Source organism: Myiozetetes cayanensis, unplaced genomic scaffold, assembly GCF_022539395.1.
Source record: "Myiozetetes cayanensis isolate MyiCay16 unplaced genomic scaffold, myiCay2020 scf2-11, whole genome shotgun sequence".
Taxonomy (NCBI): domain Eukaryota; kingdom Metazoa; phylum Chordata; class Aves; order Passeriformes; family Tyrannidae; genus Myiozetetes; species Myiozetetes cayanensis.
In genome coordinates this window covers 48,189,587-48,216,387 of record NW_026087411.1, presented here as the reverse complement: position 1 = coordinate 48,216,387, position 26,801 = coordinate 48,189,587, and the positions used below count along the sequence as shown (strand labels likewise).

General features: G+C 39.1%; 1 protein-coding gene across 3 annotated transcripts in view; it reads left to right on the top strand.

Annotated features, from left to right (window-relative positions):
• EPM2A (EPM2A glucan phosphatase, laforin) overlaps window positions 1–26,801 on the top strand; it is a 39,715-nt gene that overhangs the window by 2,400 nt on the left and 10,514 nt on the right. For 2 of the 3 annotated variants that reach the window (XM_050315128.1, XM_050315129.1), the window contains exon 2: window positions 13,307–13,481. In XM_050315128.1, coding sequence (XP_050171085.1) covers window positions 13,307–13,481 — 175 coding nt within the window. Of the gene's footprint in view, window positions 1–5,950; window positions 5,973–13,306; window positions 13,482–26,801 lie in introns of those variants that run through there. The other variant, XM_050315130.1, reaches the window with a different exon arrangement.

Here is a 26,801-nt window from a genome sequence, read left to right as displayed (position 1 = left end):
AGGGTGATATTGCTGATCTGCAGCCAGGACCTGTCACTTGAAGCCATTGAGCATTTCTGGCTCCAGTCACATGAGCTGTGTGAGGTTTCTTCAGGGTTGGTTCTTGCTTAACTGTCATGAAAGTTGAGGTCTGGTATCCAGGAGGATTTTTAACTGTGCTGTGGTATCTGTGGAAAACAGATTGGTTATGCTGAGCTTTAGAACCTTGGAATAGGTTTCGAAAAAAATAATTATATATACTTTGTTCTCCCCAACTGCCCCTGTGTCTGTCTGTGGACTTTATTTCTGATGTTGATTCTTCAAAACTGGATTTAAGGTCTCTCAGCTTGGAAAGGAAAAGCATTTTGTGCCTACTGTCAAAACTAAATAAATACAAGATGAAACTTACACTTGAATTTTTTTTTTTTTACTTAATGATTAAACACATATATGTGCCTTTATCCCCTTTATTCTCATCTAAATAAACTGTAGGTACTAATCAAGAAACATGCTCCATAGAAGGACAGAGGAGTTACTAAGGGTATGCCCCAAACTGTACTTGGAGATGATGGAATACTGTCTATTGATACCTTGTGTTTTGAGAAGGGTAAAAATATATATAAAAAACATGAGCTTGTATTGTAAAATGTGATCCATTTCTGCCCAGAGAAGCTGTGGATAGCTCGTTCCTGGAAGTGCTCAAGGCCAGGTTGGATGGGACCCTGAGCAACCTTGTCTGGTGGAAGATGTTCCTGCCCATGGTGGGGGGCTTAGAATTGAATGATCTTTATGGTCTCTTCCAACCCAAAGCATTCTATGATTTTCACCCAACTGTTAATTTGAAGTAGTTGGTGCTTGAAGTTTGACAGATACAGTATTGCTGGTTAAAGCTCAAGAGCACAGTCATTCTACATTTTAGGAATTTGTTCAGGTGAGCAGGGCCTTATTCCTTCCAAAAAGCCCTCCTCTAGTTTTGGAGAGAGAGTAGGAGAGAAAAGAGGTGTCTTGTTTGCATGTAGGTGCTGTTGCTGCTTTTGGTGGTTTCTTGGAGCCCAAACCAGGTAATGTAATACAGTTTGGTTTATAAAGAGTTATGTTATTCAGCCTGTGGCTTGGTATGTTGACTTTCCAACATTTCCAGTTCATGCTTCTGTGAACTTGTTTGTTGCAATTTAAGCCATATGTTGGACAACGTACACTTTGAGAGTTCGAAAAGATTGGTACATTGGCTAAACAGGAACCTTCTCTTGGATATAAGGCAAAAAAGGAAGACGTACACCCAGTGAAAGCAAGGTCAAGTGATATGGGAAGAATTCAGAGATGCTGCTTGCCACTGTAGGAGAAAATTCGTGCAGCCAAAGCTCAGCTGGAGATGAAGCTGGTTAGAAATGTGGGGGACAATAAAAAGTTTTTTTAAATACATAAATGGGAATAGGCAGTATAGAAATAGCATTGGCCCATTACAGGATGAGGATGTTCACCTCACAAACAGGGACAGAGGCAAGGCAGAGGTGTTTAGTGCTTTCTTCGCCTCTGTCTTCAACACAGATGAAGGACCAATGGGGTCTCAGTGCCTGAGCTAGAGGACCATGACAGTGAGAACAATCAACTCCCAGTTGATCCTGAAAGCATATAGGAAGGATCTGCTGCTCCAGCTGAATCCCTACACATCTCTGGGGCCTGATGGGATTCATCCCAGAATCTTCAAAGAGCTGGCTGATGTCATCACAAAACCTCTAAATGATTTTTGAGCAGTCTTGGGAATCCAGCTGACTGGAAGCCAGTGAATGCTGTGATTTTCAAGAAGGGCAAGAAGCAGAACCCTGCAACTCCAAACCTATCAGTCTCACTTCAGTTCCTGGTAAAGTTATGGAGAAGACTATTCTGGGAAGTACTGAAAAACACCTGAAAGACAACACAGTCATTGGTCACAACCAGCATGGCTTCATGAGAGGAAAGTCCTGCTTATCAAAACTGATTTCCGTCTATGACAAGGTAACTCACCTAGCTGATCAAGGAAAGCCAGCTGATGTAATCTTTTTGGATTCCAGTAAAGCTTTCAATACTGTCCCTCACAGGATCCTTCTGGACAAAATGTCCAGCACACAGCTGGATAAACACATCATGTGATGGGTAAGCAGTTGGCTCACAGGTTGAACCCAGAGGGTAACACTGAATGGGGGAACATCAGACTGGAGACTTGTCACTAGTGGGGTTCCACAGGGCTCCATCTTAGGCCCTGTGCTCTTCTACATCTTCATAAATGACTCGGACACAGGACCAGAAAGGACACTAAGCAAGTTTGCAGACCATACAAAACTGGGAGGAGCTGTTGACTCCCTCAAAGGCAGGGAGGCCCTGCAGAGACACCTCAACAAATTAGAGGACTGGGCAATCACCAACCACATGAATTTCAATGAGGGAAAGTGCCAGATTCTACACCTGCGGTGGGGCAACCCTGGACATACATACAGATTGGGGAATGAGATGCTGGAAAGCAGTGCCACAGAAAAGGACCTGAGAGTCCTGCTCTGTGGCAAGTTGAATATGAGTCAGCAGCGCCCTGGCAGCCAGGAGGGGGGGGGCATCAGGCAAAGCATCTCCAGACGGTCTAGGGAGGGAATTGTCCTCCTCTGCTCTGCACTGGGGTGGCTTCACCTTGAATATTGTGGCAGTGTTGGGCACCACAATATAAGAAAGATATTAAGCTCTTAGAGAGCGTCCAAAGGAGAGCAACAAAGATGGTGAAGGGCGTTGAGGGGAAGCCGTGTGAGGAGTGGCTGAGATCACTTGGTCTGTTCAGACTGGAGATGAAGAGACTGAGAGGAGACCTCATCACAGTCTGCAACTTCCTTGAGAGGGGAAGAGGAGGGACAGGCACTGATCTCTGTGGTGACTGGTGACAGAACCTGAATGACCTTAAGTTGTGTCAAGGGTGGTTCACGTTAGATATAAGTGATATTAGATATTAGCCACATAGAGGGTGGTTGGGCACTGGAACAGGCTCCCCAGGGAAGTGGTCGCAGCACCAAGCCTTCCAGAAACCAAGAAGCATTTGGACAATACTCTCAGGCACATGGTGGGACTCTTGGGGATGGTCCTGTGCAGGGCCAGGAGCTGGACTGGATGATCCTTGTGGGTCCTTTCCAACTTGGCATATTCTATGATTCTGTGACTTATGGAGTAATATTTTGATAATATTGTAATGAGTGAAAGTATCAGAAGTAAATTCTAATCACAGTTTTCAATGGCTGAGCCCTTGATTGGTTCAAAGTATCAGTGATAGGTGAGCAGATAAAGATTTAATTTTTAAAATGGTAGTTTGTTGAAACTTAAAGCAATCTCACTTCTTGGCCTCAATTCTGTGGAACAAACAAGGTGTAATTTCTTAATTTAAAGGAGGATATTCTTTTAAGAGTGTATGGGAAGATAATATCTAGTTGCCCTTTGTGTTGGAGAGATTGTAACAGAACGAAAAATATTTGGGGCTAAGCCATAGCTGGATAAAGCAAAATAAAAATTCCCTGAGGGCGTTCTAAAAAGTACAGTTGGATATAAGGTTATTTTTCTGTAACTGAGATACATATTTTTTTCCCCAAAGCTAATTACAGATCCTCAAAATAGGTAGCAGTTCTATTATTAAAAAAATTAAAAAATCAACCAAACAAAAAAACCCCAAACCCCTTAAGAGTAGCATTTCTTTGTACCTTTTAATACAGATATTTCATGTAGTGTTGTTCCCACTGGGTGGTGCTATTTTCCCTGTGTATAACCAGTGCCTTGCAGCTACTTGCACGTTTCATCAGTATTTAGTGTAATTTCTGTTCCGCTTCTGAAAATAATTTGGGGTTTTACTTGTTTCCTCCATCGCAGTCTTGTTCTGAAGTAGGTGGTGACTATGAAGGAACACAAAGCACAACTGGATGTTGATATTTGAATGATTGTGCATCATAGGTATTTTGTTCCTGCAAGGCTGTTGCTTTCTGGACAATGCTAGATGCCTCAACACCTTTCAGATGTGAGGAAACTTAATGAGTAAAAGTGGAAAACTTTGAAATCTACTACCCAGTACCTCTGTAAGGAATGGAAAGAAACTTCTATTTACAAAGTGCAATAGCTCCTGCTGTTTTGTTGTTCAGCCCCCTCAAGACATATACTTAGCATGCGTGATTGCAATTAAATGGTAGCAAGTTTCTCATTACTTTCTGTGTGTCAGCATTAACCAGCTTATGTTAAGTAAACTACCAGAGATCAATAAAACAACAGAGAGTTGCCCACAAAACTGCAAAATCAGAAGAATAAAAATAGATATGTATACTTGAATTCCTCTGGATTTGGCAGGTATGTGTCTCTTCCTACCCACAAAGATAATCAGGGTCCAGTTCTGACTGCTGTGAGAGCCTTATTAAAGCATTTGTGTTTATAATGGCAGAGTTACAATAAATGCATTGTTTATGCAAATACTTTATTTACCATTTTCCCCACTGCTCACTTCCAAGTGACAGCAGCATGCAATAGAGGTCAAGAATTTATTTTAAATGGCAAGAAGCACTGAAAAGTGACAATAACTGGGATGATACTTTGGTTAAGATATTGCCATGGTTACTATTTTGATGAAGCTTGTTTGCTGCCTGTACTTCAGTTCTCTCTTCTGGTATGGTAGAAAGTAGCAATCAGTGATAGTACAATGCCATAGAGAGTTTTCAAAGCAGTTATAAAGACTGTATTATACATTTTATTGCTCTCAGCCATTATTCTATCATCTGTATTTCCTTTAGTCTTCTTTCCACCATCTGTTAGAGAAGAACCTCTTCTTTACATGAGGTGAATTTCCTGTTAGTTTCTTTTCTCTGACTTAATCTACATCATTAGATTGGGCATTTAGTTAAATACTCTTAGTTTGGTAGAAGCTCCCACTGAGAAACACCTGTGCCTAAGCAGACCTAGAGAGAGAAACAAAGCATATGTTTTTGAAAGTTCTCTTTGAAAATTTTTATTTTCTTATATCTAATTTAAAAAAAAAGAAAGCCTTGTTGATTAACAGAATGAAGTGCTGAGAAGGGCTTTCTTCTAAACCATTTAGTTCAAATTCTGGCGTAATTAAAAATCATAAAAAGAATTCTCTTAGGGGTATACTAATAGACTAAAAAATTTCAAATTCAGCCTGGATTTTAAGAGAATTAAAATGTATTCCTTTGGTTATATATATCAGCTCTACCAAATGAGAATTTGAAAGTTGTTTTAAGTTTGGTAAAAAATAAACATGGAGTGTGATACAAATGGTTCTCTGCTTTTTGGGTACCTATTTTGGCCTGACAAATGCAAGGAAACACTTCTGGAAATCAAGCTAGTCATGAAGGAGTTCCTGAATGAGGTGTGACAAACTAACAATGTTGTCTTATATTAATACTAGATATTTAAGTGTACAATATAAGTATAAATATAAAATAAATTCATCTACTGTTTACTAAAGGGAAGCTTATTGGCAGCAGAAAAAGTGGCCTTATAATCAGAGGAAATATTTATTAAGCATACAAGTAAGGTTAGGTACATGCCATACAGAATTGGTGCTATTTGTCATAAGTATAAAAATAAAGGGCAACTACTCAGGGGCTTTGCTGAGAGTTGAGGAAGGTGGGACTCCAGAGCCTGTGGCAGACTCAAACTGGCAAAATACTTGACCTCACTCAGTTGAATCAAGGGGAATTCAGCCTTCCCTACCTCTGTTTTTATCAATCAATAGCGATTCAGCCTTTGCAGGACTGAGACAGACCCATCAGAGACTGAATTTTGTTCAGACAGGCAGCAAGGAGACTTTTGTGACAGAATCTGGTGTAAAGGGTAACTATATTTGAATATTGTGAGTGTACTGAAGGAAGTTCAGTTAGAGTAATGTGTGATAATGACACCATGCAGTAGCACATTCAGATAACTGAGAGTTATATCCAAAACAGGGCTTGAGGCTTTTCTTCATCGTAATGTTGGTATGAAAGGTAAGGAAGCTAGCAAAAACTTAATCTTTTAAATGCTTTATTTTGGAGGGTTTTTTCATATGTTTCCTTTACTGCCTGTTGCTTTATTCCTGTTTTTAAAAAGGAAGCTTTCATTCCTCCATTCTTCTCTGTTTCTCTGCTCCCAGAGTGTTGATAGTGCTTATAATATTAAACTCTCCCAGGAGAATTTATAGGCAGGAAATTAAGATACTCGTTTACTTTGTTAAAGGACCCCATTTAATATAGCAAGTGGAATTACTTAAAATATTTAGGCATAGTTAACACTTTGAATTGGCATTTAAACTGTGCTGGTTCATGTAAAATTTATGACAGATTATAGGAGTTAGTCTTTGCTCTTATTGATTTGTGAGTAAGTGATCTGAAAATTGCGTGGGTGTTTGTGTTTGAGTTGGTTAGTTGCCATTGAAGCTAACGTGTGTATTTAAGAAGCTCTGTAGTTTTTTAAAGGTATCAGTGAATGAAGAAACACACCTTGCTGGGGTTTGGAGGTTTGGAAGTCTTACACCTGTGTTTTAGGGTCTGGCTAAGGTGCTTTGCAGCACCTTTATGTCTGCTGTTGTGCCTTGGAGTTCCTACATACTTTCTCTTACACAGCAGAGAACAGAAAAAAGACTCTACTTCCATCAAGGTGTGCAACGAGCTGGGAGCTGGAAGAGAGTGGCTGAGCAGTGCCTTTGCTGCAAAAAGCTCTGCAGAGACAGTTGGAGAGGCAATCTTATTATTTTTATTCATTCATGTGGTTTTTTGTTCACTCTTAATAGTGATGAGAAATTTCATTGACCCAGATTTTGCTTATTATTTTTTAAGATCAAGCTGGTATACTCTGACTATTTTGTGCATTTTGTGTGCAGTTCCCTTCTGTGTCAAGAAGAGTCTGTGCTATTGGCAGACTGTTAGATTATACTTTTTTCATCTCTGCAGTACAGCTGTAATAGAATAGTAACTGCAGTTTTTTCTTTGCATTCTGTTACTGTACATCATCAGATCAAATTTCAGAGCATCTTCTAGTCTCTGCTTACCTTTTCCCAGTCCTATATCTGTAGACATCTTGTATGACTATATCTTTATCTGTTTTTTACAGAATCAATGAGGTTGGAAGGGACCACAGTGGGTCACCTGGTCCAACCTCCCTGATCAAGCAGGCTCAAAACCAGTGTTTTCCTTTGTGTTGTTCTGGTCTCTGTCTTTTGCTATTGCCATTTATCAGTTATATGGACATCTTTGGTTTTATTCTTTTGTTTATTTGTTTGCACAACTGCTTCTTATACCATTTGGATCATCCTTCATATACATTAAACAAGGACCCATAAATGCAGTCATGCAGATTTTGAAAGAGCCCTATGTGAGGCTTGTGCTCCAAGTGGGGCTAATTGGTTGCTTCACTCTCCATCATTTCCCTACATCAGTGGATTCTGCTGCACAACCATCTGCAGTAGAGAGCAAAAAGTGGGTTGCAAAGCAAAGAAAAACTTTATAATTTAATGCCTAGAAACTTGTTGTTATGTTTCCCTTTCAGATAAGCATTTTTGCTCTGAAGAACCACAAAGATGGATTTTAATTAAAAAAAATATGGACCTTATTGAAGGAAAAAAAGTGCTATCCTATCAGTTAAACTAGAACATGTATCTGTTAATAAACTCTTGCAAAATTCTTTTATTCTTTAATTCGGAAAGCCAACATGATCAATTAACAGGAGGGTCACTACTGTTCAAATATTTGATTTACTCTTTTTTATGGTGGAATTTTATGTGTTTTTAAATGATTGTGTAGTTGCCTCTCAACAATAAATAAGCAAACCTATGTTTTGCTACTTGGAACAATATGAATAAAAACAAGATGAAGAAAAATACTGATATAGAAATGGGTTTAGCTGTAAGAACTTGTATTTGGTGTTGTGTAGGGCCCCTACTCAAAGGACATTTGTGCTCTTTTTTGCAAAGATGAGCAGGTGAACGGAAAACATTTGATTTTCTTTGCTTTACTATTGGCTCTGGGATCAGAAAAGTTGAAATCCTGTTAAAATTTTCCCAAATCTTTTAGGCTGCACGATGTTTTCTTAACTATAAAAATATCATCCAAATGCTTGTTTATTTCCTATTAAAAGTACCTGGAAGCCTACCCAGTGGTCTGGTATTATGTGCTGGGAGCAACATGTGTGTTCTGAGACTAGAGTTCTTGTCTTGCAAACACTGGTGAGGAGACACACAGGTGCTGTGCCTGAGCAGAGTGTTTAAATGGGAATAGTGATGAATTCTCACTGTGGAGACTGGTGGGGTCATGGGGGATTTATTCGAAGTATGTTCAAGTCTTTGTACAAAGGTTGGATAAGCTTGGGGAAACTAGACGAGGGGACAGATGTATTTACCTATGCACCAAAAGGGTGCTAGTAAAGATGTGACATGCATTTGGGGTCCAAGGAGCATGTTGGATTGTAGCAAATTATACCCTGAGCCTTCTCTATTTGTGCTGTGCCAGCCACTAAAGTAGAAACCTTCTGACAGATGTGGTTGCCCAGCACACTCAGGATAGCCTTTGCAGCTTCTAGGTGGGGCCTTTCCCATCTTCAGGTACAGAAACTAAGCTTCAGCACTAGACCTTCAATTTTGGTAACTTACTTTATTAAAACCTTCGTGTGTTTGAGAAATGAGCAATGAAGCTTAGTGAAGTTTCTGTCAGAAGGGGCTGCTGTGTCGGACTTCTTGGATAAGTCACTTAGAAAGTCCAGAGAAAATTTCAGATAAAGCAGATAATGGGACCTGTGGGGTAGGACAAACTTTAAGTGGACTAAAAAGTTGGTGTGTGTATGACCAGCTTCAGACACAACCAGGCATGTTCAGACTGTGTATAAGCACTTTTGTCTGCCCTGTCCACTGTCTTTTCTCTCTGGTGCCTGAGCAGAAGATAAGAAATTAGAAAGGGCAGGAACATATTTCTGAGGCACTGAGAAGAGTCAGACTGGGCAGACCTTGGTCCCACTGCCTTCATCACACATACAAGCTAACCAACCACACCAAGAGCCCTGGAGTGGAGAGCATGACAGGAAGTGGTGGTTTTTGATCTGTGGTGCTGTTTGTTGCTGCCTGGAGCTAACATCTTCTGCCCAATTTGCTGTACTGGGCTTAGGAAAGTCCCCATGTTCCAGGAATTCACATCCAGAACAGATTTTGCTTGGCCTACTGTGTTGAGGGAGGGGAGAATAAGTGTCTTAGTGTGCCAGATATTTATCCTGCCTCATATTCTTGGCATGAGCTCTTCTGGTGCCTGTGAGAAGTCTTGGGCTGGCTCTTCTGAGCCTGAGTGTGAGGAATCATGTCTGTGACAGAGTACACACAGGGGATATAAGGAGTTTGCTCCATCAGCAGAGGTAAAGGGGCTAAGATGAGAATAAAGAATGTTTTTTGTGGACGTACCTCACACTATGAGGTGATGCACCTTGCTTCAGGCAGAGGAAACTCATGAGAAGATATTTAAGAAGGTGTGGGTGGAAAAGGAAGAACTGAGGGTTATCCATCTAATAATTTCTGCTCCTGGTCTGTGCCTGTTTTCCTAGATGTATACATTCTGCAAATTTAAAGCAGAACATTTAAGTGATGCTTATTGGTTTGTGTTTAAAACACAGCTTATGATCATTTACCTTGAACAAAAGCTGATTTAATTGACTGACTTATTTTTGTATTAAATGACTCTGGAAGATAAAAGTTGAGAGAATTCAATCTTCAGTCTTTTATAGGAGCTCTAAATTATTGATGAGCTCTACAGTAATCTGCAAAACTTGTCACCTGGCTCTACTTCTGGAACTGTTTCCCTGCATTGTTGTTTTTTTGCCATCCAAAATATTATGGTCTTCCTGTGACAAATCGTGCTAGCAGAAGCAGGATGTGAGCTGATACAACATTTTTTTCTTTTTTTTGAAACTTACTTATTAAATGCATCTTGTGAAGCAAACTGTGGTGAGAAGCACTAGTGTAATCATGTGGATATTACCTGGGTAGTGAGATCCTCGTCTTTTGTGCTAATTGCCTATTTTCATAACTCTTTTAAGAAGTATAGTGAATTCAGCTTCCTGAACACATTCTGCTGTGATCATACTGTTCCCTAAATTAGTCTTTCTTGAAGATGGTAGCACACTCTCCTTCCTGTCTGAAATTATATCACATGTTGATATAATTGATACTGTTGAATATGTGTTCGTATATGTTCTGTTGCACAGACATCTTATTTCAGTAAGAAGGTTATTAATTCATAGATCAGTATACAATGTAAGGAGTAGTAAAGAGCTAGACAATTCTCATGAAATGTGCTATGAATGCAAGTTGTCACTGTTTACCTGATTATTAAAGGCAAAACAGAAACACCTTTTGAGATTTCTGTTTGCCGTTAGGCCACAGTGGGAAGCTGAGGTTGAGTGGTGCAGAGATAAATGATGATTACAGAAGAAAGCTTTTCAGAATGAGATTTGACAAAAGCTGTTTGAGGGAACAAATAAAACAAGTGTCTCACAGCAATTTACTCTTGTCCTCACTTCCATATGTACCTGTAGGCTTTTTAAGGGAATTAGTGATGGTGAAGGTGATAAGGTTACAAAGCAAGGAGGTTATGGCCATTCAAGAAATCAGATCACAGAGAAGAAAGGCAAAAAAAGAAAAAAGAATAAAAGCTGGAGAAGGAGGATGGACAGTAAAACTGGCAGACTGCAGTGGTAAGCAATTGAGAATGTGAAGACAAGAGTGAAGGTTTGTTATCTGGTAGGACTGACTAGCAGCACCTTGAGAAAAGGAATAATTAAGCAGGAGGAGAAACCATAGATTGTGCTTGCAAAAATTCATGCAGAAACCCTGGTGCAAGAGAAGCAACAGCAGTGAGCAATGGAAGGGGAAGTATGTGAGGGAGCCAGAGTGGGTACAACAGCACTTGTGTAGGACGAAAAACAGAGCTGGGAGTAGCATAAAAGCCAGAGATCAAAACTGGGTCAGCCAGAGATCAAAACTTACGGTGCAGTGAGGTCTGGCAGCTCCCAGGGGCCTCGGATTGTCAGCCAGGGACACCAGGGCAGCCCCAACCCTGAGCATCGGGCACCTCCCTCAGGACAGGGCTGAGGCTGGGGCAGGACGTGGGCCTGAGGGTTGGTGGAGGTCGAGATCAAACACAGCCTTGTGATGCAGGGAAGAGCCACGGTGATGTGCATCTCTGCAGAGAGTTGTCAGAAAGTAAAATGAGGAAGGCAAGATGTGGTACTTGTGGTTGTATTTTTCTGAATACACGACGTCAGTTAAATGTCATAAACATCCATAGATTTTGTTACACTGTTGTATTTGTTGATGTATACTGCTGTCTTAACATATTGTTTAAAAGTGGTAAGAATATGTAAACAATTAGAAATCTGAGATAAAAATATAGTAGTAATATCTGTAGCTTCTTTAAGTAGGTACTGATCTTTCTCACCTCTTATTTATCGAAAACAATGTGATGAATAATTGTTCAGCTTTTATTTTTCTTTTTGATAAATAATAATATTTCTCAATTATGATAAAACCGTGCTGCATATCATCTGGAAAAAAAGAGATGGTTTGAGCTTTAGTATTAAATGTTAGTCTTACTCTCTAATCAATGCATTAATACATGTCCCCAAATGCTCTTGCTCTAGCAAATTTCCCTAAATGTAATGCTTGGAAGCTGGTCGTGCATTTACATGCAATGTGGAATTGAAGATAATCCTGTGGGCATAATTTTACTCAGAAATGTTTTAACATCATTAATAATGTATATGTGTAACAGGCTTAAGCAAGCCATAGACTAGGTCACTTCTGATCTGCACAATAATTATTCCTACATGCAATTAGTATTACAATAAGTATGTAAGAATGGGGCAGGAGAATATACATATACTATATTTTTAGAGGCTAAATAACCTTTTGGTTGATGACACGACCCAGTTCAATTTAAGTTGCTTACTCTGGCTTGGTGTAAAAAATTGTTTTTTGACTAAAGCTCACACTATTTCTCTAAGAGAAGAAGAAGGGGTAATGACTATTAGTGGAAAACTACAAGAAAAAATTTGTACTTTAAACAAGGCTGTCTTAGGTAATTGTGATTATTCACCATTGCAGATGTGACCATCTCTCTAAGGGTCACTTTAGCATCTTTTAGTGCATATGAACAGACTCTGAAAGTGAGATTTGTATATGAAAACAACATATTGTTTATCAGTCAGGATACATAAAAGGCAAGTAGGATTTAATGAGCTTCTAGACTAAGCATGGAGCCCCTGGTGGTCTAGTGGTAAAGGCACGGCTCTATCACCGCCGAGACCCGGGTTCGATTCCCGGTCAGGGCCACTCCTGGGCAGGTGGGGCTCGTTAGCCCTTAAAGGCAACCCACCTACGTCCTAAGGACCTCACTGCCACCGTCCAAGCTCGCTTGGCCCCGGCAGATGAACCTTAGGATTAAAGGGTGGGCTCAGTTCCACGCACACTGTGTCTCACCTAAAAAATCCAATGCGCAGGCTGGAAGGTGTAAAGACCTTCCCCGGATCTTCACTCGTGAAGACTGGCCATTATTAGACTAAGCATCCATATGTGTCTGGTCTGTGACAGGACGTCTGAAGAGCCTTTGCTGGCCAGGCAGCTGTGAATGAGGTGGAGGAGGGCCACCCTTCTCTGCTCCCTGAAACAAATCTTCATCACTAGGTTGCTGCCTACCACCGTCTTTGGGATCTGATACCTTTCCACATTGATGTTTTTCCTCTAGAATCCTTAAGCTGGTAACAAGTCCCATGTCACCAGTCCTACTTCTGTTTCTGGTTTCACCTTTCTGACCTTGCACAGCCATCCTCTGAACTTTCCCTGAGGTCTTTCCCACATCTTTCCCGCTCAGTAGAAGTCAGCATTAGGCAAGGTGAGACTGCTGTGGCATGTCAGAGCTAGACCTTGGGCCACAGCAAGATCGACCCCCCAGAGGGAGGTCACACAGTAAGAACATTAAATGCTGAGGTCACATATTATCCAACATCAAATGAGGAAGTTAAATTAAATTAATTATTCCTGAAAATGAAGTGTTTGGGAGCCTTATGCGCTTTTAAAGGGTTTTTTTGTTTTCTTAATTTGCAAAAAACTTGTGTTAATGCTGAACCTTTGCTTTGTGGCAGTGCTTCTGTTACCATTATTTCAGGTGTTAATAATATGCTATGAGAAATGCAGTTTGAAGAGGCAGCAAACGTGACTCCTGGTATTAAATGCTCAGTTTAAACCTCCAAGCAAATCTTTTGGAAGATTATCCAGATACACAGTCTGCAATTGTCCTTTCTTCTATTTTAGGTAATGGGCCCCATCATGATCGAAGTTGTGTTTACAACCAGAGCAACATAGTAGATGGAGTTTATTGCCTCCCAATAGCACACTGGATTGAAGTCTCTGGACATACTGATGAGATGAAACATACAACTGACTTCTATTTTAATATTGCAGGACATCAAGCTATCCATTACTCCAGGTAAAAGATAAGTGCAGAGTTTAGCTGGTGTCAAATATTCAAACAGAAAATCTGAACTGGCATGTCAGAAAACTGCATTTGAAGTAATGAATATTTGTTTGTATGTAAGTAACAGTAAAATTTAAGAAAGATTCAGCAGCTCTTTGCAATTAAATGTCACTTTTGTTAATAAAAAGGAGAGATCCTGAGTTCAAGGATACCTGCCCTCTGTACAGGTGTGTTTAGTTGCATCATATCTGAAAACATTTTGTGGTAATTTATGGATAGTAATTTTCAAATGCTTGTCTATATACACATGTCAAATTGCATGTATGTTATGCATTTTGTTTGGGATTATTTTAGTGAAGAAGATCTGGGAAACAAAAAGAATAAGTTCCAGCACCAGGAATTTAGTTGTGGCAGCAACTGCAATTAGTGACAGCCTGTGTAGATAACTTCTGCTTCTGGTCATGTATTTAACAAAATACTAAAACTTAGACAAGTCTTAAATTGTTTATACTTCCATAGTGTTCACCTGAGTCCACTGTCTCTGCGATGAAGCATCCTGACTTGAATTAGGAGACATAAAGCTCAAAGAGGGTACTCACCCTTTAGGGCTGCAGATGAAGCACAAGCTGTATTTAGAGCCGCAGCCTTAGCACTGGTGGTTAACAGAGTATTGAGGAATTTTGGAGCCTTTGTAACCTTTTTCCCCATCTCCACTCAATAGATATGGCAGCAAGTTTGTGGATTGATAATGGTTGTGTAAATGCTGGCTGCCTTGATACGTCGCATACAGCTGGTGTTGGTTACAGAGCAGTTAGTGATCCCAAAGGGATGTGTATTTTTTTAAGAAATCAAACTGCCTCATACATTTGTTAGGTCTTAGCATAGATTTGTGTGAATTTCTCCAGGCCACTGCTTCAGCTACAGTAACCTCACCATCTTGTCTTCTCTTCGAACTCTTTGTCTCCACAATCTCACAGGGTAGGAAGTAGAATTATCTTTTTCTCGTTAGAATTGCAGTGTGTGAGGGACAGACTTATTTCTCTTGCATCTTATGGAATATCATGGATTCACAAGCACTGTCAGGCATATGTAAGTATTTGTGTGACTTTTTACCTTTTCCATGAGACCCCCTCGAATTATACAATTCACCTGACAGACTAAAGTGTTATCTGGATCTTAAGCATCTGTTTCCAACATCCTATCAGAGAAAAATCGTGTTTATTCCAAAGCACAGACTTGTCAATCCCAAATAATCTTTGTTTGTCAGAGAAATGTTTTGAGAAAGAACAACTGTCAGAAAGTGAATGTCTAAGTCCCAAAGGCTAACTTATCGTTCCTTCCAGAGGCAGCAGTGATCCATTTGTTGCTGCCTTATCTGAATGACTATGTATTTCAAAAATTAGGTTAAAAGCTGCACATTCTTCTAAAGAGTATTTGAAGAAAATTTTCCGAGCTGTTTAGTCTTTTCCAGATGAGGAGCTCCTCCTGCATTCCCCTCTCATACACATATATCTTCATTGAAAAGTACTTCTATATGTTCATCTTACTAATTCTTATCTAATTGCTTTGAGCTATATTAAGTAAGCATACCCTGCAACAGTCTTGTTGCATAATTACTTTTAATACTTTGAAGACATGCAGCTGTAAATGTCTTTTTTAATTATTAACAGTTGGGGGCAGATTCACCATTCTGCTCTTATAATCAAGCAGTCCAAAAATACTGGGTAATTTAGATTTGTGTTTTTTTGGCAGAACAGCTGAAGTGAGCTGATGAAAATGCCTTTATTTTGTAATAGATTTATTGATTCAGAGGAGTACTATGAAGATTATTGTAATTAAAAAAAAAAAAGAAAAAAATCATCTACATACCCCCTCTGCCCTCCCACCCCGGCCCCAAGCAACAAAAAACCCAGACAGAAGCAAAAAGCTAGTCCCTCTACCTGTACAGTTAACAGCTCAGAGGATAATTGGATCATTGTTTTCTAGCTAAGATCACTTTTTCCACACTGTAGTGGAGGCAGCAGTACTGCGAGCAGCTTTATGACCAAAAATTCTGAGTGCTGTCACCAGTTGTAGGATCTTTACAGAATGGTGGAGGCTGGAAAGAAGTGATTTATCAAAGAAAACTTTTGATGTGAACCCCTCCTCTACATTGCTTCACTTAATAGTATTGCCATGTGTGAATTAGCTGGAGAGAAAAGTTTTTCTCTGTCGAAGGGGCCTCTCACATGACCCCTGGGACTGATTTTACTTCTCCTCTGCATAATCACCACAATTAGAAACAGTTGCACTGAGTTTTGCTGCCACCTTGCTGCTTCATAAAGCATGAGCTTCTACTTTAAATGGACTGCAACAGAATGAGAAGAGTGTGCTTCTGACTGGTGCCAAAAATAATTTTGAATCACGCTGAGGCTGATGACAGTGTTTTGAAGAATCAGATTTTTCTTATTTGATATAGATGTATCATAAGTCAGTGAATTTACATTTAAACTTATATTTAGAGAACTCATTTTGTGTTGGTCATTGAGATAGGAGAGTATATGGTGTGACTTTTAAGCATAGTAGGAAATGAATTAATTTTTTGTAAGTGTGAAGTGGAATTTTCCTTCAGCTTAAAAGTCATGACTGATACCTCCATGGTGTTAGTATTCACTTATTTTTGACATTTAATGACACATATAAGCAAAATTGGATTCAGAAAAAAAGATAGCATTCAGTTTTTCTTTTGTGTTAGATATTACTGCAATAAGGTGCCTTCCAATTGCAGGAGAGTTCACTTAGGACACAGTAGTTTTCCAAAGTACATTAGAGTTATTGTAATCTTTTCTGGGAGAAGATGACTTCAGAAAACTTGTAAATCTGGGGCACAGTATCTCTGTTTCAGTTCCATCTGTGAAAGGTGGAAATTCCTAATTTGTAGATGTTATATACCTTATTATTAACATAAAAGCCTCTGTGATTCTCAGAAGAAAGGCATTGCATAAGAGCAAGAGAGGAAGTGACACCTGACATTCCAAAACACTTCAATAATATGTTGGAGACAATGATGCTTGATGGCAGAATTAGGTGCTATGGAAATTAATATCTCCAATAGGGAAAGCCTTCTACTTACAGTTTTCTATTTTCAGATTAATTTTAGATATTTGCTTTTTGTGAATCATATTTCTCAAATCTGAGGAAGAAAAATAATTTTTATGTGCTCTGCATGTAAAATGCAGCTAAACTGGATTCTGTAAGTGAGTGATTGGGTTCCTGTAACTGGATATAATCCAAGAAATCGTGAAGCTGGCAAATGTGTTACTATCATCACTGTTTATGTCCCTGATTTTTTTCCCCTAAGACAAAACAAAGCTAAAGGTAAAAGAAAATTGACTCTCATGCCTGGAAATACTGTTTTTGTTTCTTGATGGTTGCAAATGAAATTTAATTTGTGATATAGTCTTTACAAATGCTTTGTGGCTTGTTGGTAAGATGAGTTTCCTTCAAAACTGCTGTAGTAATGGAGGTTGTAACCTAAGCTAAGTGTTAAGTGGGAATGGTCAGGAGCATCACATAAAATGTGTGGTCCTGATTTGTACTAAGTGTTAAAGTAGATAGGTAAGTGAATGAGGAATGATCCAGGGCAAAATGCAGATGCTTCTTATTTACCTTTTGAAGGCACTAGAGCAGTATTCTGCTGATAGAGCACAGACCATCTTTAATTGGGGCAGAAGACAAAAATCTGATTGAGTATAGTTGGTTCAGTATGAAATCAGAATTATCTTTGAATTGTGCAACTGAAAAAAAAATACAACTAACAGTGCTTTTATTTATTTTTATTCTTTAACTTTTCTTCTTACTGGTTTTAATTAATTCAAGAAATAAAATATCCTTTTTTTAAAATGTAATTTTGAAGTATTTTTTTTATTACTGAATTATAAAAAAGGCTTTAAAGAGTAAGCTGTCACAAAAAAACCCTGGAGTGCCGTGACCTATGCTACTGTAACAGAAAGCTGCCCTGATATTTTATGCCTGCATTATGAATTAAGAGAAGAGGTGATGATGTCTACAGAGAATACCATAATTAACATTAAAAGCTGAGAGCTAGCTGTCCCCTGTGCCTAAAGGATGCTTGTGATATTAGAGAAAAGACTAAGAAATAATGAGCTCTAGAACAAAAGTTGTTGATTTTATTCTAGTAAAATAGTTCTGATCAAAAAGACTTAACATCAATAGGAGTTCAGCCTTTGATTTCAGTACTTGGGGCTCTAACTGTAAAGTTATCTGGCCATATTATACATTAAATAATGAAAATATTCTAAGGCACGTTTTGTGATATGTTTATCCCATCAACTAGGATATCTGACTACTCTTTGAATATTTTTTTATTATACTGCGTTATAGTCTGAAATTAGTCTAAATTAGAGTCATTTTTTACTTACCAGTGGGAAACGCCTTTTATAGAATAGCTTAAAGGATAATTCTGGTTTTTGTTTCTTATATATCTTCATTTTTTTTCTACATCACCCTCAACTATAGCTGTGAAATGCTTTTACTAGTCTCTGCTTTGAAGAAAATGGGTTTCAAATTAGTGTAAAAAGTGACATTTAAGCAATTTTCTATTTAAGTTATTGAAAATTAAGAAGGAGTGTGAAGAAATAGGAGCAAGAGTGAGAAGACAAATAATGAGGCTAGAATTTGATCTGTTTTTAAAATCTTTATTTGTTTCCATTAATTTAATTTGGGTGACCTCTATATTGGGTAACAGATGCTTTTTTCTTCCACATTTGTTGCCTGTGCAAACAAGAAGTTTCTCATTTCATGAAATCCCCACACTGTACCCTCCATAACAATGGCTAAAAACTTGAAAACTGATTTGATTTTGCATGGGCAGGATGGCATCTGCCTTTGGGATAGCCTAAGCCAGGCTGTTGGCAATTTAGATACAAATCTTAATCCTGTGAACAGAGAGAGAGTTAGGACATGTCAGCTGTGCAGTCACAAGCTATGATGCCTGTCAAATACTGTGGATAAACTAGATGGTGGAAACTCAAGTCATTTTGTTTTTCTGAGTATTAGCAAATAGCTGTTGCCTGTGCAGCTCTGGTTTTCTTGCTGTGACCTACCACTTGAGCACTGCAAAAGGAGCTTGAAATGGGAAATCCTGGATGTTACTTATCAATTTCTAATTGTGTTTCTTGCAAGTGCCATAGTAGCAAGCAACACCTGGCTTTAGAACGGGTGATGTAAATTTTGCCAGAAGAAAAAAGATCTCAGAGCTTTTAGATTAAAGATTTTTGTATGACTTTCATCAGTGTGTGAATTCCCAGTATTACTTTCACCTACAGTGACCGGCCTATTAAACCTGATGAATGGCTATTAGCCAGCAGGCTGCCAGGATTGTTGTCTACTGCAGTGGCTGAGGAATACAAAATATTGTCTAGACTTTCAGATGACACTGTTGAAGTAATGTCTGATGAATAGTACATTACAGATGTGAATATGATAAAATTGTGGGAGGGAATGATTTTGGCAGCAAACAGGTCTGAAGACTAGCAAACTTGTGAACTATTAATATTTTTGTGTCAGCGATTTTTCAAATGGCAGGCATCATTTCTGAATTCATCATTTCTGAATTCATCTTTTCTGAGTGTTTACCCTTCTTTCTATAAAGCTACAATGTATATTGTCAGCATTATTGATAAATTAACAATTTTGAACAGTTCCTGTATATAGTCTAAATAGCATAACATTTTATAAATTATTTAGGGTGACATTTTATATTGCTTTAGGTTATTAGAACAATGAGAATAATTCTTAATAGCGCAATAAGGACACATCACACTGATGTGTGGATTTCACTTTTAGTGAAAAACAGTGTATTTCTAATGAAACACAGAATATTTTCATGGTTCAGAAATCACTGAATCCTGTGAAGTAATTAAAGAATCATAGAATAGTTTGGATTGGAAGGGACATTAAAGATCATCTAGTTCCAACATGCCTGCCATGGGCAGGGACACCTTCTGCTAGGCCAGATTTTTCAGAGCTCTATCAGCTTAGGCCTTGAACACTACCAGTGTTGGGGCATCCACAGCTTCTCTGGGCAACCTGTTCCAGTGCCTCACCACCCTCACAGTCAGGAATTTCTTCCTAATATCTAGTTTAAACCTACTCTCTTTGTTTGAAGCCATTACACCTTGTCCTATCACTACATGCCCTTGTAAATAGTCTCTATCTTTCTTGTGGGCTCCCTTCAGGTACTGGAAGGCTGCAATTAGGTCTCCCTGGAGACTTCTTCAGGCTTCTTGAGCCTCTCTCTCCCTGTCTTGATAGGAGAGGGGCTTGAGCCTCAGGTTATCTTTGTGGCCCTCCTCTGGATCTGTTTCAGTAGGTCTATGTCCTTCATATACTGGAGTCCCCAGAGCTGGATTCAGCACTCCAGGTGGGGTCTCACAAGAGCAGAGAAGAGGATGACAGGGACAGACTCACCTCCCCAGCATACTGGTCACACTGCTTTTGATGCAGCCCAGGATACAAGTGGCTTTCTGCGTTGCAAGCTCATTGCTGGCTCATGTCCAGTCTCTCGTCCACCAGCGCCCACAAGTCCTTCTTGGCAGCCTGTATGGATACTGGGGGTTGTCCCAACCCAGGGCAGCACCTTCCACTTGGTCTTTTTAAATTTCATGAGGTTCCCATGGGCCCACTCTTGAGCTTGTCCAGGTCCCTCTGAATGGCATCCCATCCTTCAAGTGTGCCAACAGCACCACTCACCTTGTGTCATCTGCAAGTTTACTGAAGGTGCAGTCGATCCTTTCATAATGCCTAGCACTGATCTGTACTAGGAAGAAATGGCTTCCACAGCACCTTTATTACATTTTGTTTGCCGTCTATTGCTTAACTCTGTTACACTCCTTATGAGGGAGACCAGAGTTGCAAAGTTCTTTCCATTCCTTATCCCTGCCAAGAAAGATAAAGGAAATCTTTTTGATGTTACACATCTGAAAAAGTTGTTTTCTTCTTAGTCACATTCTGAACCATATTGAGAAGTAACGTCAAGACCCTTCAAACTGCCCTGTGGCTCAGATGAGGAGGAACCTCTTAGCTTCTCTGGTGCTAAGGAAGTGGAATGAGTATACTTCCTGAGAGTATTGCTAGAAACCCTGAGCAATAATGTCCCTGAGGCAAAAGAGAGCTTTTGCAGCAACAAAGCTCTTCATGTACTTTTGTTTCAGAAGTTAATATAATTTTGTCTGTGGCAGGGCTGGACTGCGATTTATGGGGTATGTGCAGGGCCACCTTGGGGCTGCTTGGAAGCAGGAGGAGAAACGGGACAACAGCGGGAGTCCAGGAACTTGTAATACCCCATCAGCACAAGGCGGTGATTGCTAAATGTGCCACTCTTCTGGAAACCAAATAATTTTTATGTATAAATGACACATATAAAGTACATTGAGCATGGATGGCTTCATGTGGTTCTGGACAGCTCACTGAATTGGACAAATGTTAAAAACTTCCAAAAATTATTTAGAAAACCTAGTAGGATGTGCGTGGCTGAGCTGGGCCCAGTGCTGGGAGATGGCAGAGGGAGAGAAAGCTGCAAAGATTGGCTGCTGCTTTGTGTAAGCAACTTGCTTTTATTCACATACCACAACCACGAGTCTTGCAAGGCACTTTAGAAGAAAACCTGAAATAAGGGTTCAACTCCACAGAACTTGTAATTTAACTGAGTAATTTCTAAACCCAACAAGTTAAAGGGGATCTTAGCATGGTGTCTGGTTAGTCTTGTGAGTTTTTTCTGGACTTTTTTTCTGTATTTTTCTGTACCAATCTGTGATTCATATCTGGCTGTTGATGGGAAGATAAAGCCTTGCATCAGCTGGCTGGTAGCGGATAACTTACTTAAAACCACTTGCTCTTTAAAATTTTTTCATAGGTGTGCCTCTGCACAAAATCATTTCCTTACTTCTTAAGAAAAACTTACAATTCTCTGTCATTCTGGGAGAAAAAAACAGAAGGAAGATTGGGAACCCTCCATCCAAAAACCTGAAGGAGTAAACATACTTCTGTTTTTCTCTGTGGGATATAACAGAAAAATGTTGATAGTCCAGTTAGTATGAATTTTATGTGGGGTATTACTATTAGGGAGCTGAAACTACTGTTGCTTCTAATTTCTCTGTATGTTTTACTGTGTCTCCCTGTCGCTTGTCTGCATTTCTTCTGGAGGTTTTCAGCCCTTTTTCCTGCCCTTTCAGTCTTTAACATTCAGGCTGTCAGTGAGGTAGTAAAGTTCTGTCTCCATTGGAAAGCAATTTGCTGGTGTTGCTGGCTGTGAATGAAATTGACTGAGATTGTGAAATCCTGGGCAATTTAGCTCACAGCTGGGATGACGAGGAAGGAGCAGCATCACTCTCTCACTGAAGACGATGTTCCAGTTGTCATGCAGATATTTATTTCCTCTTAGCTTTTACATGTATTTTTTTATGTGCCCTGTAATTGCTGACATTTCTTAATACAGTTTATCTAAAGATAGCAGAAGCTCTTTTTCAAAAGCAGAGATTGTGTACTCATTCTTATTGCTATTACCAGAAGCTAATAGCAATACCAGGAGGGAGCAAATTCAGATATGGGGTTGTTATCAGAAAAACTTCGCTAAAACAACTGCATAATTTACACTTGGTGAACCTGGTGAACCAGGGTCGTGTGTTTGTAGCGTAGTCCACTCTGCCTCCCCTTCCTGTGATTTTTCCAGGCACGGTTCCTAGGGCAGGTTAGCCTAGCCAGTCTGAAGCTGACTCTTACAGAAAAAAACACATCAGAATGAAAGAGTTTTCAGTCCCCAAATGTGAAAGATGACACCAACAGATGGTTTCTTATCACCAGCTGGTTTGGTGTTTGCTTGGTCGGTGTATACTGTATTTCTGAAAGAGGTAACTGTAAGTCAAAAAAATCTGACATAAAAAGCTGCAAAGTTGTTTCAAATGAAATGTGGAAAGTGTTAAAGATATTTCATTTAAAACAGCAGCAGGCCAAAGCTATTAAGTTATGAATTGTACCTCCATCTTCAATAATTTTTGTAAGTGCTGAGAAATACAAATGCAAGTTTTCAAGCTTAAATGCTTTGGATATTTACAAGATAATTCAAATAATGCACCTCCATATAAAAATATGGAGATTTCTATTTGAAGGATAAAAAATTATTTATTAGAAAGGAAACTTGAATATAGCTCTATTTCCTTTGAAGTGTGTCTCAGAAACATAAGTGTTTTATTTCCCAAGAGTAAACAGAGATTATCAAATTGCTGCTGTATTTTCCCATTTATAATTTTCTCTCTGCAAGAAAAAAAAAACAAAACAACAAAGAAATGAACTGTGTTTGTCTTCCCAGGGAACTTATTAAGAGGCCAGAGTAAAATCTCTTGTTCCCTCCTTTAATGCTTGTACTTTGAGAAATTTAATTTCAGGGAGTCAGGTACATAATCCCTGCTGTTATTTAGAAGCTTAATGTGTGTCCTCCTGTGAACTATGACAAAAATTGAGTCAAATGTCAAAGACATTACCAAGTTATAAGAAATATGGATTTCTTCTTTATTGGTTCAGTAGACATCACGGTTTGTAAGTTTAAATGAAATGGCTTTTCTCTTTGATGTGAAAAACCTAGTAAGAGAATGTATGATTTTAAGCATCAAGAAGAGGATAAAGGGGAAATATGTATTTCAGTTTTAATACAGAGACAAGAAAATGTAGAATATATATAAAATCAATAATGAAATAGAAACTTGTTTACTTTCTCCCTTTCTTTCTCCTGTCTCCTCACTCCTCTCCTCTCCCCTCCCCTCCCCTCCCCTCCTGAAAGACCATCTGTGGGCCAGCAGCAAGACTCTCCCTGATCATCACTCAGTTCTGGGGCTGGATGCCGGGCACTAGTATATGTGTGTGGATGTTTGTGGGCTTGTAAAGCCCTTTTTTTGCCTTTTTTTTTTTTTAAACTAAATTCTCCAGAACTGCTTTTCAAAAATTCTTTAGAACAGTTATAACCAGGGCATTCGTTTTCCCAAAGTGAAAATCTGATAACAATGATATGCAGCTTCCCTAAAAAAATAACTTCTTTAACTTCTTTAATATTCCTTCTTTCTGCAGTCCAGCTGCCAGCTTGAAGGTTGGCTGTGTGCAGGCCATTCCTAAACAGTATTAACTACCACTTTCACTGCAGAAGACTGAATTTCTTGGCTTCCTTGTAATACTGATAAGGTAAAATTAGGAAAGAGCTTCTCAAATGTATTTACACTCTCAGTAATAAGGCTATCTGGTATGCTTTACAAATTTACAAAGTCAAGCTTCAGCTGAGAATGTAAACGCATTTAAATAAACTTTAGTAACAGTAGATCACTTTAATATATTTGTTCAAATGCTGGCAATTTCAGTTTCTAAGCAGGTGAAGTGATATTGCTAGGAAAAGAAAGAAATCTGAAAAAACAGGGGGGGAGGCTGTTCAAGAAACTAATAATTGTCAGTGTTTGGGCTCCAATAAAACCTGTAGCATTGCTTGTTCATAAATTTAACTCTCGTGACTTCTCTTCCCGTTTGTCATCCAAGACTTCAAGAGATTCCACTATACTTTACAGTTTTGCACTAAAAAGGCGTACACGGGTTGTTCTGGGGCCTCGCAATAGCTCTGTTACCATCCCAGCCTCAACCTTTGACATTGACAACTCATCCACCAGGGTTATTAGTCTTATGTTTATAATCTAGTAACCAAGTACATTAGCTAAAATGAAGCTTTCTGACAATTTTATTATGATAACACTATACAGGTGTTGTTCCTTTGATTTGACTTTGTTGTGGGTGGTGATGCATGGATTTAGTTTTTCTCCATATTCCTAAGACGTTGTCCCCCAGCCTATGGACTCTAGAATATGTCTGTCTCTCTTTAAAATTCATAGAAATTAGCTGATGTGAATTTAGAAACTCTGGATAAATAACTGAAATGAACACAGATGCAGAGCTCATCAGGACTGTATTTGGATCGTACCACAAGGGATGGATGTGCATCTTCCTCTGACTGTTGCAGTTCTGAGGGGACTCCATTATTTTGTATGTATGCATATGCTGCTGCCATGTGGATCACAAGGCCACTTTGCAATAAACTGTGCTTTGAAATTATGTAATTTTCATTAATATATGCTTGTTTGTGATGCATTGGAATACATTTCCATTGGACCTGAAATGCTGCATTTGGAAAAGTGATTTTATCTTTTATTATTTTCACAGTCTAGATTTCTAAGCAGCTGCTAAAAATTAAACTCTGAAAGATGTCAAAATATATTTTTACCAATGATTTTTTAAATTTCTCAGGCACTAACCTAAAGTTCATCTGTAGCTGTGTAAGTCAATTTTGTTAAAATGCTTTAACTAACTTACAGGCACCAGCAGTGGCATCATTCCCATTGCTAAACATTAATGTTAGAAATTCTCATTCCTAATGCCAAGAGATTCATGGCTCATTGTGATCTGGCTGAGTTTAGCAGCCTGTTGTTCTTGCGTTTCCGGGTATTTGTTCTAATTCAAAACAAATGGGAATGTTGGCAATCTCACGGAGACATATGTAGGAAGTAACTGTTGGCAACCATGGTTGCATGAGACAAGATTCTATAATTGGAGCATTTCAGCATTGATCCTCACAAGCCAATAGAGGAGCCCTTTTCAGATTGTTCAGTACAAGCCTTGGAACCTGATTCTCTTCTCAGTCTGTGTTTTTGTAATTGGCACACTGTTGTCAGAGAATGTTTATACCAAAGAAAGTACAAGAAAGAGTCATTCCCTACAAAGGCAAATCCTGCTTTCTCCTGCATACAGTGTGCTCCTTCAAAATAAATAAACTGGCTTGAAAGGAACTCTGTGCTACCATATTTTGACTACTTCTGGTGCCTGGGATAGACAGCACATTTAATGAAGACTGAAAAAGGGGATCTAATACTATTTGTAAAAGACATTCAGGAATTAGTACAAAGGAGGAAGAAGAATTATTGGAATTGAACCTGCCTTAAGATCAAATGGATATTAATTGCCTCTGAATGAATTTAGAGTGTAAATTAGAACAAGGTTTCTGTCATCAAAGGAATGATGTCTGTATTCTGGCATGACCTTTCTAATAGGGCAGGAAGGACAAGAAACCTAAATTATTTCAAGATGGAGCTTGATAAATTAATATAAGTAGTTATTCCAGAAATGGAAATTAAAGTTTATGATTATAGTATCATAGATCATAGGCTCAGAGAGACCTCAGAAAGCATCCAGTCCATTTCCTTGCCCCAACTCAATCTCAATTACATTTAAATCATTCCAGGTTTATCCAGCCTGATCTAAAATATGATCTCATCTTAGTGATGAGACTCGACAGGCCTGTTACTCTTCCATTCAATTACCTCACTATTCCTACCATTAAAAAGCTTTACTAATCTCAGTTTAAGTCTTTCTAGGGCAATTTAATTTCATTTCTTCTTGTTCTCTCCACAGCAGGCTTGAAGAACAAATTAGTATCCCGCCCCTTTATAGCCATTTCGTATATGCTTGGCAACTCCTGTTCTTTTTTTACCAAAATCACAGAGTGGTTGAGACTAGAATATTTCTGTATGTTCATTCTGATGTTAACCCTTGGACCTTAAAGTCTTTTCTCTGAAAACTTGTCTCCTAGAACTCTGATTGTTCTGGCACTCTCTGCTAGAGTGCCAGACATCTGGCCTGTCCAGATGTTTCTCTTCCTTCTTCCCATTTCTCCTAGTGATGCTCTCCTAATTTTTTGCATTGGGGGATGTGGTTTAGTTCCCAGTTGCTTAGGTATTTTCATGAAATAGCTTCCCTGCTGTGGTGGATTGACCTTGACTTGACACCAGGTACCCACCAAGCCACTCTATCACTCCCCATTCCCAGCTGGGCAGGGGAGAGAAAATAAGATGGAAAATGACTTGTAGGTTGAGATAGAGCAGTTTACTGAAACAAAAGCAAAAGTTTACACATGCACAAGCAGAGAGAAAAAAACGTGTTTGTTTTCTACTTTCCATTACCAAGTGATGTTTGGTCACTTCCCGGGAAGCAGGGCTTCAGCACATGTAGCGGTTGCTTGGAAGGCAAACACTATAAATAACAAATGCCCTCCCGCCCCATCCCCTTCAACTCCCATTCCTCCTTTCTAGCTACCAATGCAAAACATGGCACTGTGAGGGCTGCTATGGGAAAATTAACTCCATCTCAGCCAGACCCAATACACCTGCTATGACAGGGTATAGGATGTTAGAAATGCTCTTGATCTCTGCAGCTGTCCTCATCTCATAAGGTTTTTGTGAGTTTCTTCTG